Source organism: Condylura cristata, unplaced genomic scaffold, assembly GCF_000260355.1.
Source record: "Condylura cristata isolate star-nosed mole 26May11 unplaced genomic scaffold, ConCri1.0 scaffold00023, whole genome shotgun sequence".
Classification (NCBI taxonomy): domain Eukaryota; kingdom Metazoa; phylum Chordata; class Mammalia; order Eulipotyphla; family Talpidae; genus Condylura; species Condylura cristata.
In genome coordinates, this window is record NW_004567124.1 from 19,801,126 (window position 1) to 19,814,950 (window position 13,825).

The following is a 13,825-nucleotide window of genomic DNA, read 5'->3' on the forward strand; positions in this document are numbered from 1 at the left end:
TGTACTTTGTAGATCTGCCTGTTCTGCTCCCCACTCTGTCTCTGGTGAAGCCTCTCACCGCCCCTGTGCCTCTGGTCTGTACCCCAGTTCTGTATGCACAAATAAATAAATCTTTAAAAAAAAAAATTCTAGTATGGTCTCCATGGTACTAAGTTTGAGAGATATGTTTCCTAGTATTAGTTTCAATAATGCCTTTATTTTCTTACTAATTTTTCATAAAATATTAGCATAAAAGGCAATACATAATCACAGGTTAATGCAAACATTATTGTATAGATAAAACTACCTTGTTTGCTGGTAACTTACACTGTGAAAATAGTGGTTATTCCTTCACTGATTATGAAGATCACACTGTGACATGAGAATTTCAGTCTGGACAGTTGGTACAATGTGTGTGAGGTTGGATTATTCAAGAGTTGAAAGCACTCATGTCAAAGACTTGCCTACATAGCTGTGTATGTTTTGGTGGAGGGATGTCATTATTTATGTCCTCTCTGTTACTATCCTTTTGTTGCATGTGACATTTCTTAGGGAGCCCTGGCATTAAGCGCTTAGAAATATGATTTTCTTTAGAGGGATAAAATGCCATCATTACTTTAATCATGTCCTAGATGCTGATTTCCTTTAAGGACACTTGACAATGTCTCTTTAAAATGGGAATCTCCCCTGGTACATTTAAAATAGTGACTTATTGACGTTTCACAAGCACAATCCTAATATGTCTCTTTCGCATGTGGACGGTGGAGGTGGTGGAAATAAAAGCACTTAGAAAGAAGCTAAAGGTAGCAACAAGATGCATTTTTCTATTACATATTAGAAATGGGCTCCAAATAATTTTTTCTTTGGTTTCTTTGGTTTTCTATGAGCTTAATGTTAATGCTCCTATAAACGAATGTTACAGCTGACTTCATTCAGAGCAAGGTTATAATAGCCCATGTCTTAACTCTCTAAGGGCATATGGGAAACTGTACTAAGCCTTGGAAATGTCTGGACCAGACTTACTGCTTCTGAGTCTCCCTGGCTGTATCTTTATGCTCCTAAAAAGATAATAAAAAAGGTAATAAAGCAGGACTCTATCTTTGTTAGCCTCAGTGGATTATAGTTCTTCTGTATACAACAGGTACTTTGTCCCTTCATATTTGGTGTATTTTGTGATTCTTTCCCCCACAGGCTCAGTACAGGAGGTGGCTCAGCTCCGACTCCAGCTGCAGCAAGCACAGAAAGCGCATGCTATGAGCGAAAGCATGAACAAGGCTCTGCAGGTGAGGTTACCTCTTGGAAGATACTCTGGTAACTGAATTTGGGGACTGTCACCTTTTGGAACCTGGATTGTTTTCTTTAAAAGACAAATTCAGATCATCTCCAAAGTAGCCCAGGAGAGTGACTGACAGTCTTTCCACACAGTTGGGTAGTGAAGGCCAGGTGTGTGTCACTGCTGAGCGAGAGCGCTGCCCTCTGCTGCCAGTCTGGCCATCACCTCCTTCCCAGGCCTGCGCTCTCACAGCCATGCGCTCCAGAGACGAGTTTACCCACAGGTGTGGGGAACCCTCAGATTATGTGCCGTTGAAGGGAGAGGCCCAGTGTTAGCTCCTCTGGCAGATTAAAGGACGACACGTTCCTGGCTGTGCTCTCTCCTCTATTCTAGCAAGAAAAAGTACTTGGTCAGCCTTGAAGCTTAAGGAACACTTTTCTTGGAGACAAATGTAAGCAAGAGAGGTGTGAGAAACACTACTGTTTGCTTTCTCATTCATTTTCTAATTTGTTTCATCAGTTTATTTGAAAGTCTGATGGATAACTGGCCTTTTAAAGTGACTTTTAATTATGTATCTGAAGAAGCCTTTCTGTTCTCTGTTTATTGATCAACAAAATGAATTTCAAAGCACAGATAGGATGACTGGTTCCTTCATACAGGGAAATAAGGGAAATAACTTCTATTTCTTTTGTGTTTTAGGAAGAATTGACAGAACTAAAAAATGAAATTTCTCTCTATGAATCTGCAACGAAACTAGGAATACTCCCAAATGACTCCGAAGGAGAATTAAATGTAGAACTCGCTGAATCCTATGTGGATTTGGGTATTAAAAAAGTCAACTGGAAAAAAACAAAAATTAAGAGGTATCCAAAAAATAGTTAACTGTAGAAAAACCTACACTGATAATGCTAAAAATCATAGTAAACTAATAGTATCAGGCATATATTAATGAGCTAATTAGGAATTTGCTTAATGAAAAGCAAATGATCTGAAATCAAAGTGAACAGAAACCTTGAGTATTGGTATATTGAGGTGTTCTATTTGTTTTACTACTAAGGTGAAACTGTTAACACAGTTGAAAGCATTTATCAGTGGCATTAAATTCTCTCAGAACTCAATGTGATTTTACTTTGCAAATAGGGATTCTGTCTTGTATGTTATTATTTAGTACAGTTATTTTAGCAGTTTTATGGGAAGACATGCTTAGGTACTGAGAGGGGAAGTTTCTATATGTGTTTTAGTACAAATTCATAACTCTTCAAATGTATGTTCCAAAGCACCAAGAGGGTACCAAATGGACTAGGATAGACTATATATTATTAATTTTTCAGTTGGTTACGTCTACTTAAGTTTGGGGTTACATTTTTACTCCTCCATATGTGCACATTCCTCGCTTGCCCTCCCCCCCAACCTCCCATGTCTGTGCTCTGTGCCCCTCTTCCCTGTCCTCTCTGGTAACCAGTTTATTTTTCAGAGTCTAAGAATTGTTTTTGTTGTGCTTGCCAATATATGTTCTTTGTTATTTCCGTTCACAGAAAGTGAAGCCATCCTTATCTGTCTGTCAGTTTATGACTTATTTTACTTGGCATAATCACCTCAAGGTCCAGCCATTTTGTCTCCAAAGGCATTATTTCATTTTTTTAAATAGCCAAACTAGTATTCCATTATGTAGATAGCCACAGTTTCTTTATCCAGTGGTCTGTCCTGGTTGCTAGGGTTGGTTTCATGACAGGGCAATTGTGAGTAATCCTGCCGTGAACATAGATGAGCATACTTTGTGTGTGTGTGTTAGTGTTTCCATATGCTTTGGATCAATACCTAGGTATTGCAGAGTTATATGGCATTTCCATTTTTCCTTTATTTATTTTTTAAAGATTTATTTATTTGAATACAGAACTGGGGTATAGACAAGAGGTGCAGGGGCACTGAGAGGATTCACCAGAGACAAAGTGGGGAGCAGAACAGGCCAACTTACAAATTGTACTGCTGAGGGGAGCAGCAGGCGGGTCAGGAGAGGTCTGCCATGCCATGTGGGTCACCTCCAGGGCTGGGGTCTAACTCATGCTGAAGTAGCTTTAGCTTCTTAGTGCTATGCTTTAACATGCTGAGCCACCAGGGAGGGCCCTCCATTTTTATTTTTTAAATATCTCCATAATTTTTCCATAGAGACTGTACCAAATAACATTTCCGCCAACAATGGATTAGTGTTCTTTTCCGCCACATCCTTGCCCACATTTGTTGTTTTTTGAAATAGACCGTTCTCACTGGGGTGTGAGATATTTCCCTGCAGCTTTAATTTATATTTCCCTTATAATGATGATAGTGAACATATCTCATACAGGCTTGTATGAGATATAAATCAGTACTTGAATCTAGAACTTAACTGTCATGGAAATCTGTTAGTCCATATTTACATAGTAGCCAACCCTTTAAACGTTGGCATGTTGAGGGTACATTTTTATGCACTTACTATTTGGAAGGTGCTATGCAAGAATCTGGGGGTAGAATACAAAAGATGAGATCAACATTTTCCAGTGGGAGTTTACATTAGTCTGGTTGGGAAGAGGGAGACACGTAAGCAGCTAAGTGCTATGTGCCAAATATTATGCTTGATGTACAAAGGCGGGTATTACCTATTCCTTTTGGCATAAGAATGAGAGCTGGGCTATTTGGAAAAGATTGCCTTCATGCTACAGAAAACCTTTCTCGGATGCATTTGGCTCAGAGCACTGGGATATGGTTTAAGACTGAGCTCACCATCTTTATTTTTAGTGAGACTGTTTACTCTCCTCTGTGTTTTAGGTTCCATGCAATGCAGTACAAATACATAAGTATCCTGAAAGTTCTGTTCAGCAGCAGATTTAGAGAATTTGTATTTTAATTCTGCACTTCAGAGGGAGGCTAGGCTGTGATTCTTAGAGGAAGCAACACTTTTCCCAGTGTCAAGAATTTTAGTTCTTTGTTGACTTGAGCTGCTTTCAAAATCGGTGACCCATATGTTAGTGGCTCCAAACCTTTATTCCCAACCACCACCTGCCTCAAGCTACTTACTAGTAAATTTTAAGGATTCAGCTTCAGTGTTCTATTTCACATTCATGGAATTTGAGTAGCTAAATCTGCATGTGCTTGCAGACAGCTTCCCCTTTCCCTTATTATAGTTGGCTGTGAAGCTCAAATAATAAACATTTAACAAGTGGAATGCTTTTTCCCTTTGGTGTTCTCAGCAGGCTTCATAAGGGACTAGAGTTTATTTGGATTTAGGGGAACTGACTTCCAAGGGTTCAGTCGTGAGCCTTCTGCAGGACTGATCACCACTGCTGGTTTTTTCCCTTTTGGGAAAAGAGAGAAAATTATTTTAGCAAGCACTTTTCTCTGCTCTCTGACTTGACTTTCTCAAGGAGTACATGATGTGCCCTTTCAGTGGTCAGCATTCAGCAAGGAAAGAAAGAAGGGATTTCCAGTTTGTCAACTAGGCAAAATAAACATTGATGCTTATGGTTAATTCACCATGTCTTACAGCACAGGAAGATACACTGTAATATATTTTATATTACTTATATTATTGTATATCTTTTCCTTCTATTTCTGTATAAATGATGTAGTTGAAATAGATGTCTATATAAACAAATATTTGCACCATACAGATTATGTATGTAAAAGTGATGCATATTGATAAATATGTAGTGTATTGCAAGCCACTCCTTTTATTTTTTTAAGTAATTAAAAAAAATTTTTTTACATTTGTTTTTGTGTAGAATGGATGTAGGTCAGAGGTATGGGGGGATGAGAGGATTCATCAGGGACAGAGTAGGGAGCAGAACAGGCAAATCTTCTGAAATACACTTAGAAAAGCAGCTGGTGAGACAGGAGAGGTCTGCTGGGCCTGTGGGTTAGCTCCCTGGCCAGGGATCGAACTTAGGCTAGAACCTCCTTTTATATGTTTAAAAATTAAACCCAATATTCACCTTCCCTCTACATGTGTATGTGTATATACATTTTATATTTTTTAATTCTCTTATTTCATTTGGAAACACCTGAAACTGAAAATAATAAAAATATTAGAGGCTATTTTTTTAAAAGTAGACTATTTTCTGTTTACTAATTTTAACTGATTAACATTGACTTACAATTTTGACTGTTTTAGATGCATAGGATCTCCCGCTTAAGGTATTGTTACCATATCACACCTCCCATAAAATCACCCGTAGTTCTTCACTGTAAGTCCATTGAGCTTCCTCCCTACTTTGTTCTCACCTCTTCTTTCCTCTTTTCCCTCTGGCAGCTTCAACATATAGTGAAATGATATGGCTTGCTATTATTGGTTTTACTTTATGTGGCCCATCTGGTATTTGTCTTTCTCTTTCTGACTTATTTTGCTTAGCATAATGCCCTGACTCCATCCCCATTGTTACAAATGGCAAAAGTTTATCTTTTTTAGGAGCTGAGTAGTATTCCATATTTCCCTTTGAATTAATGGTTTTGTATTCTCTGGGTAGATAACCTAGGAGAGGAATTGCTGGGTCATACTGTAGATCCATTTTTAATATTTTGAGAAACCGCCATATTGTTTCCCATGGGGTCTGGACCAATCTGCATTCCTAGCAGTTTAGGCTTATTTCATTTTTTCCCCATCTTTGTTAACACTTATTGTTTATGATCTTTTCAATATCAGCCATTCTCACAAGTGTGAGGTTGTATCTCATTGTGGTTGATAAGTGATGAACATTTTTTTGTGTACCTGTTTGCCATCTTTAAGTCTTTGAAGAAGTGCCTATTTAGCTCTTGTGACTATTTTTAATTTTTTTTTATCTTTTGAATTTTGTGAGTTCTTTGTGGATGTCAGCCCACTGTCAGATGTTTGGTGTACAAATGTTTTTTCCCATTCATCTAATTCCTCTTTCAAATTATAATCTTAATTTACTATCTTAACTGTTAGGACAATTTTTCTGGGATGTGTTTTTCTTTTGTGGCCAAATTATTCACGCCTAAACATATAGTAGAATAAGTTTGTACTTATATTCATTAGGTGTTTTTATTTTTTTTCTTCTGTGGTCTTACTTGAAATGTCTTTCAAGTATCATAAAATTCACCTATTTGAAATGTAGGATGTTTAGTGTATTCACTTGTTGTGCAACCATCACCACAACCTAAATTCAGTACCATGCAAAAGCAATCCAGTCTGTTTTACCAATCAGTTTTTCTCTTTTACCTTTTCCTGTCCTCACAGGCAATGACACAGAGACTTCCTGTTTGTATGGATTTGCCTGTTCTGTACCTTTCACATAAATGGACTCATCTATGTGATCTTCTGTGGTTGACTTATTTCTTTTAGCATAATGCTTTCAAGATTCAGTCATGTGATAGCATCCATTAGTACTTGATTGCATTTTATAGTTGGATAATATTCCACTTTATAAATATACACATTGCTTATTCACGTATCAGCTGATAGATTTTTTTTTTCAGCTGATAGATTTTTATTTGACTTGTTCCTAATGCTGCTATGATCATTTGTGCATAATTTTTTGTGTGGACATGTGTGTTCATTTTTTTTCTATCATATATCTGTTATATATCAATCACCTATGTTCCTATCTACTAGTGGTGTTACTAAGTCATATCAACTGTGTTTAGCATTTTGAAGAATGGTTAAACTGATCTTACTAGGAAGTGTTTAAAGTCATTCTCCATTAAGCATGAATACTAGCTGTGAATTTTATTGTTTTAATAGATATAGATATTCTTTAGATTTTCTTCACTCTACTTTTTTTGGTGAGACATATGATGTAGCATGTACCTGTAGCTTGTTCACATGTGTGTGTAAATGTATTTATTTGTATGAATATTCTATAATACTTTGCATTCTTATATTCTCAGTGTTACTTTGTGTATACATTCCTATTGGTTATATACTTAGAAGTGGGCATCTATGTAGAAGTGTGCTTCAACTTTAATGGTTAGTGCCAAAAGATTTTTAAATTGTGCTAATTTGCATCCTTACCAGAAGTATATGAAAGCCACAATTTTTCTTTCTCCTTGATAACACTGGATATCATCTTTTAGTTTTAGCCATTTGATGTATTTTACAATATTTTATTGTGTTTTACTTTGCATTGTCTTGGATTATTAAGATTGAGCTCATTAAAAAAATGTTTTGTGGTTCTTGGTTGCTTGGGTGAGAGAGAAATGGGAGGGAGTGAGATCCTTTTTCTTGTCCCTTTTCCATTTCCATTTGTAAATGGCTTTTTTTTTTTGTGTGTGTGATGGTTTTTCAATCTCTAGTTTTGTTTTTTTTTTTTGGTTTTTTTTTGGTAAGTATCTGTTCTGGGTATGAGTTTTTTGATGGTTATGTGTATAGGAAATGTTTTATTCTTAGTTGCCTTTTTAATTTCTTGTGTCTTTTAATGAGTGACATTTTTTAAACTGTAGTTAAATTTATCAGTCTTTGCTAATGCTTTGCTATACTTTTTTATGTTCCCTTTAAGAAATCTTTTCTTCAGGCTCATGAAATGATTCCTTATGCTGCCTTCTAAAAACTTTGTTATTTTGTCTTGTACTTTTGTTCTACCACCAATCTGGAATTGTCATTCTTGTGAAGAGTTTTCCTGATTATTCTTGCTTGCTTATGCTTCCAAATTAGCTTCATAAGTAACTTATACTGTTAATCTCATCTAGTATATATTTAATTTTAGATATTATGTATTTTTCTCTATATTAAGTCCAAATGGCTCTTTTTTATATCTTAAATTTCTCTCCTCATTATGTTTACTTTTTCTCTCTCTTTTCTTGAACATAGCAATGTGTTCATTAATTCTGTTGTATATGTCACTCCTGGGGCAGTTTTCTATTGATAGATATTTCTTCTATTTATGTTCATATTTTCTTTCCTGATTATTTTCATGCTTGTAATATTTGATTGGGTGCTAGATGTTCTCAATTTTATGTTTTAGATGCTGGATTTTATTATAATAAAAAATACTGTTATTAATTTTGGACATTTTATGGTACCTGGCATCTATGTGATCTTATCAAGGCTTTCTGTATAGGCTCTATTAGTTCAGACTTTAAGCAGCTTTTAATCTGGGTGCTAATTTGGCCCTAATTACTGAGGGAATATTTGCTGGTCTGTGAATTAGGAGACCTTTCCACTACAGCTCTTTGGCATACGATCTGTTCTCAACCCTCTACCTTTTCTGTGGTTCTTTCCCTGACTGTAAGGTAATTTCCTCACGTGTATGCACAGATCTCTAGAGCTCTCTTTCTATGTAACTGCCTTTCCATAGCTTTCTCACAATATTACCCTCTTTCAGATGTAGCCATTTTGACCTCCACCTGCTGCAACTCAACTTCTTGTGGCGTGTTGGAATTTTAATACCCTCTTTGGGTTTCTTCTCCCTGTGTTACAGTCTAGAAATATTCTGAGCAGGAAGTTGTGACATTCACAGAGCTCACCTTGTTTGTTTTCTTTTTTACATTATCACTGTGCTATGCTACTTGTCTGATACTGAAAACCATTGTTTCATGTATTTTACTTGGTTTTCTAGTTATTTTTGAAAAGCAGGGTGATAAATTTGGTCTTTAGGGTGGCTTTCATTTTTGTAATTTTTTTCTCCTTTGCTCAAATATCCACTCAAATTTGTGTTTTAATAAAAAAGAACAGAAATTGTTGATTAGGATGGCTAGTGCTTACGGTTCTCTTCCTCCTTTTATTTTTAGATTGTTTCTCTTAGAATTCGATAGCATGAAGTTTACTGTAAACAAACGAACCACATTGAATTTCACATGGTTAACTGAACTCCTTTCAGTGAGGCAGCAAGAATAAACTTAATGGTCTTCCTAGGAATAAGCTTATTTAGTAGGGACATGCCAAGGTGATTCCCTGTATATTCTTCAGGTGGCAAAGCTTCCATGTATTTTGAAATACTAGCATCTAGCTGTATAGGTCACAAAACTATTACAATTCATTGCTTTTAAGGAATAAACATTCTCAATTTACTACCTGTTTTGATTTTTAAAATAATTTTCCATTAGCATTGTACAGCAAGGAGACCCAAATGAAGAGCTCTCCAAAGACGAAGTCATTGTGAAGCTGAAAGCAGAAGTGCAGCGTTTGCTGGGTAGCAACTCTGTGAAGCGTCATCTGGTGTCTCAGTTACAGAATGATCTCAAAGACTGTCAAAAGAAAATTGAAGATCTCCAACAAGAGAAGGAGGGAAGAAGTAGCGAACTTGAGGATCGTAAGGTTCGTAGAAGCCCACTTTTTTTTTTTTTTTTAAGATTTATTTATTTGTGCATACAGAACTGGGGTACAGGCCAGAGATGCAGGGGCGGCGAGAGGATTCACCAGAGACAGAGTAGGGAGCAGAACAGGCAGATATATGAAGTGCGCTGCTGAGGGGAGCAGAGGGCGGGTCAGGAGAGGTCTACCGTGCCATGTGGTCACCTCTGGGGCAGGCGGGAATCGAACTCATGCGAAGTGACTTTAGCTTCTTAGTGTAATGCTTTAACCTGCTGAGCCACCAGGGAGGGCCCAAATTAAGCCACCTTTTAACGCTTACTAAAGGAAACACAAGTTTCACCTTTAAATTAAACCTTTGTCTTTCATGGGTTCATTTGACATTTTTAGAAGAAATAAAGTTTAAAGAAGGAAATGCAGCTTAAAGGAATATATTTTCTGGTTACTCTTGGCTCCTAGTAAATGAAATGCCAATTAGGTAAATTCCTTACTACAATTCCAAAGAAGCTTTCGGCCTAGTTAAGGTATCTGTATTTCCTCCAGTTTCCAGATTGGCTTGTACTATCAGTGTTCTAAAATCTAGTTAAATTTTGCACAGATTTAAAATTGCATTTTATAAGTGCAATTTCTCTGGTCCATTTTCCTGTAACACTTCATTCTGTATAAGGACATGAGTTATAAAGTATGGGAGTCTCAGATCGGAAAAATGCAGATTCAGTTATGGCAGTCTCTTTAAAGTCCATCTGTGTAGCCTTTCATTAGTCACTTTACTTGATAGAGGAGGAAAATGAAGCTAGAGACAATTGTGACCTAGCTGAGGTTATGGTCTTTAGGAAACCTGAAACTAAAACCATTGATTAATAAGTAGGTCAGTGTTATTCCAAATTCATGTAATCACAAAGAACCCTAGGGTTCTCCCTTAATAGCTGCTTTCACTGTTGCATATTTTATAGTCCCAACTTATGTATACTTCTAGTAGAAAATAATACATTAAAAAGTTAGTTAATGGTCCTCCTGGTGGTGCAGCGGGTTAAAGCACAGCACTGAGAAGCTTAAGCCACTTCCGCATGAGTTCAATCCCCGCCTGCCCCAGAGGTGACCACATGGTGTGGCAGACCTCTCCTGACCTGCCCGCTGCTCCCCTCAGCAGTGTACTTCGTCATCTGCCTTTTCTGCTCCCCTCTCTGTCGAATCCTCTCACCCTCCCATGGCCTATACCCCAGCTCTATATGAATAAATAAATAAATCTTTTTTTAAAAAAAAGTTAAAAAGAAAGGGAAAGGGGAAAATGACTATAGATAATATGGTCCTTTTCCTCTTGAATGGAAAAATTCTTTGCTTCCTGTTTCAGTACTGTTTTATCTGCTGGTCTTGTAAATGAGGAGCTTTGCTCATTAAAACAGACCCATTTAAAGCAAAGTATGCAAGATGCTCTATGGTAATTTTTAGCATAAAATGTTAATTGTCTACTTTATTTTCCAGAAATAATAGTGTGCTTCCTGCCCAGTCTGGTTCTTTTTTTCTGCATAACTATGTTTGAGGAGGACAAGATTGGTTTCAGTGTTATTAACAACCAAATGAAAATAACCTCTTCAGCCCCAGCACATTTAACATCTTTAAATCAAGCTGTTTTAATTGTGTCCGTATGTTTCACATAAGAATGGGAATAAAAACTCCTGTCCTTTTTGCTGTAAGATCACAACTGGCTAAGTGAAGTTTTTGGTTGGGGTGGCCCATGATTTAGGACAGCAGGACCTGTTCTGAGGTCTGAAGCTCAGCTTGGTTTCACGGTGCTTGCTTTGCTTTCTGTTGAAATCACCCAGGGTGTGGGCTCTACAGATAGATTTTTCACATACATGATGGTTGATGGTTGCCATATTTTGTTTTTTTCCCTTTGTGCCTATAGTTTGATTGTTCAGTAGATCGGAAGTTGATCAGTAGATCAAAGACAGCTCTCATCTTTCAATACACTTTGTTTCCAACTGCTTTGTCTTTGTGATTTCTCAGCAGTCTACATTTTGTATTTTTTGACATGTGACTTCAGTCTTTTCTGCTTATGTCCTGTTTCAACTCATGATGAAGGAATTTCTCAGGAATATTTTCTTGATACTTACTTGTATATTTATTCGGTAAATATTTGTTGAATTAGTATGCACTCACTGAGTGTGAGTGAGGAAGTGTAATTGATAAGGACAAGAGATGATAAGAGGGAAATATGCAAAGTCATATGAACAGGCAAACTTGGGAAGATGAAAAAACAAATGAACAGTAATGGTGCATGAAAGGCTCCCCTCCAATGCAAGATGAGAAGTGCAAAAAGAAGCAGTTGTTGGGACCCTTTCCCCATCCACGACAATCTGCACTTATAGTCACTATTGTTGGAGGTAGAGTGAGTGGCACAAAGTAAGCACTCCTGTCAGTATATGTTTGTATGATTTTTTTCCAAACAATTTGTCAAAGTCCATCATGAGCCTTAAAAATTGTACTTCTTGTGGCCCTCCCTGGTGGTGCAATGGGTTAGGGTGTAGCACTGCAAGCTAGTTCCAGCTGCCTCAATGTGAGTTCTATCCCCGGCCCCGGAGGTGACCCACACAGCATGGCAGACATCTCCTGACCTGCCTGCTGCTCCCTTCAGCAGTGTGCTTCATTGATCTTCCTGTTCCGCTCCCCACTCTGTTCCTGGTAAATCCTCTCACCGCCCCTGCACCTCTGGCTTGTACCCTAGTTCTATATGCAGAAATAAATAAATCTTTAAAAAAATTGTACTTACTTAATAAAATATGTATCTACCAGGCAACACCACTTATGTAAATACTGAAATAAAATAGATGCTAAATGTGAAAATGAGGATATTTGTATAGTCTCAAAGTATATTATTAATTACAATTTGAAAAGTAGTAATTTTATATGGAGGTGTCTGCTAACCTCACTTGCATTAATTGATCATTACCAATGATGAGACATAGTGATGTCCCATGTTTTCTAAAAAGCTAACATATCACTTCTGTGCAATTCAAGCCAAAAATGCATAATCTGAAATCAGAAAAACCCAAATGAGGAACATCTTAATAACTGGTTGGTACTCTTAAAAAATGTTGTGCATTTGAAAGTCAGAGATTGAAGAACAGTCCTCAATTGGAGGGAACTAATGAGATGTGACAACTAGAACCATAAAGAATTGTAGATTGGAACCTGAGCCAGAAAAAGGACAATAGGAAAATTGGAAAATTTTATATTAGGACTGTGGCTTGGTTAATAGAATTGCATTCTAGTTAACTTACTGGTTTAAGCTAAGTTCTACTGTGTGTCTATTTGGGGAAGGTAATGAGATCTTTACAGAAATTATTTATGCTGTGTTTGTAATTTCTGTGTAAGTATGAACTTAATTCAAAATGAATACTGAGAGAACTTTTTAATAATCAAAAAAACTTTTGACTTCTTTTGAATATTTAGACTAAAACAAGCATCTCAGACAAACCAACTACTCAATTGTGGTCTGACTCTCTTACTTCTGACATGATGGTGAAAGATAATATTCTGCAACTAAGAAATGAAATTCAAGTCTTACAACAACATAATCAGGTGACTAAAATATTTCCTGTATTTTGTGAGAATTTTCATGTCTTCATTATATTCAAAAACTAGGTGAGGCTTTTTGAAAAATAGACAATGTGCAATAAACAAGTAATTATATTAATAGATGATAAGGATCTAGTTCTTTCTCTTTACTAGTATGGGGTAGTAATTTCATCAGAAGGAAAGTTGGTGTAAGCCAATTTCCTATCCATATACTAGCATGGGTGATAGAGGTGTTTTTCCTTCACAACCAGACTATGATCGAAAGTAAAACCTTGTTTATTTAGTTGATTGCTGAAGGTGATTAAATTATAAAATTATTTTATGACATGTTAGCTATACTCTATATAAGGCAATTTCATATACTTACATATAAGGCAGAATTTAATCTATACTCCTATCAGAAAGTAACTTATCTAAATAATAAGTCTGTACTTTAACAGGACTTGAAGAAGCTTTTTCCTTTTGTAGAGTTACAATAATGATATAATGTCAAATGTTAGGGAGTAGCAATATAACACAGGATTTTCTGAAAGGAGGCTAGACAAATCAATGAAAATGATGTTTATTTACTCTAAATATCTTATTCTTTTGTATTTAGGAACTTAAAGAAACTGAAGAAAAACTGAGAAATAAAAATCAACACTTATGTAACCAAATGAGACAGATGGTACAAGATTTTGACCGGGATAAACAAGAAGCCATAAATAGGTGTGATCTTTATAGAAGCTAATGCCTGCCTCCTGGGCATCTTTCTCCTA

General features: G+C 36.5%; 1 protein-coding gene across 1 annotated transcript in view; it reads left to right on the plus strand.

Moving 5' to 3' along the window:
* The window catches only part of CEP152 (centrosomal protein 152kDa), a 76,688-nt gene that overhangs the window by 32,236 nt on the left and 30,627 nt on the right, over positions 1-13,825 (plus strand). The window contains exons 10-14 of the mRNA XM_012728533.1: positions 1,171-1,262; positions 1,952-2,115; positions 9,284-9,494; positions 12,942-13,070; positions 13,666-13,775. Coding sequence (XP_012583987.1) covers positions 1,171-1,262; positions 1,952-2,115; positions 9,284-9,494; positions 12,942-13,070; positions 13,666-13,775 — 706 coding nt within the window. The remainder of the gene's footprint in view (positions 1-1,170; positions 1,263-1,951; positions 2,116-9,283; positions 9,495-12,941; positions 13,071-13,665; positions 13,776-13,825) is intronic.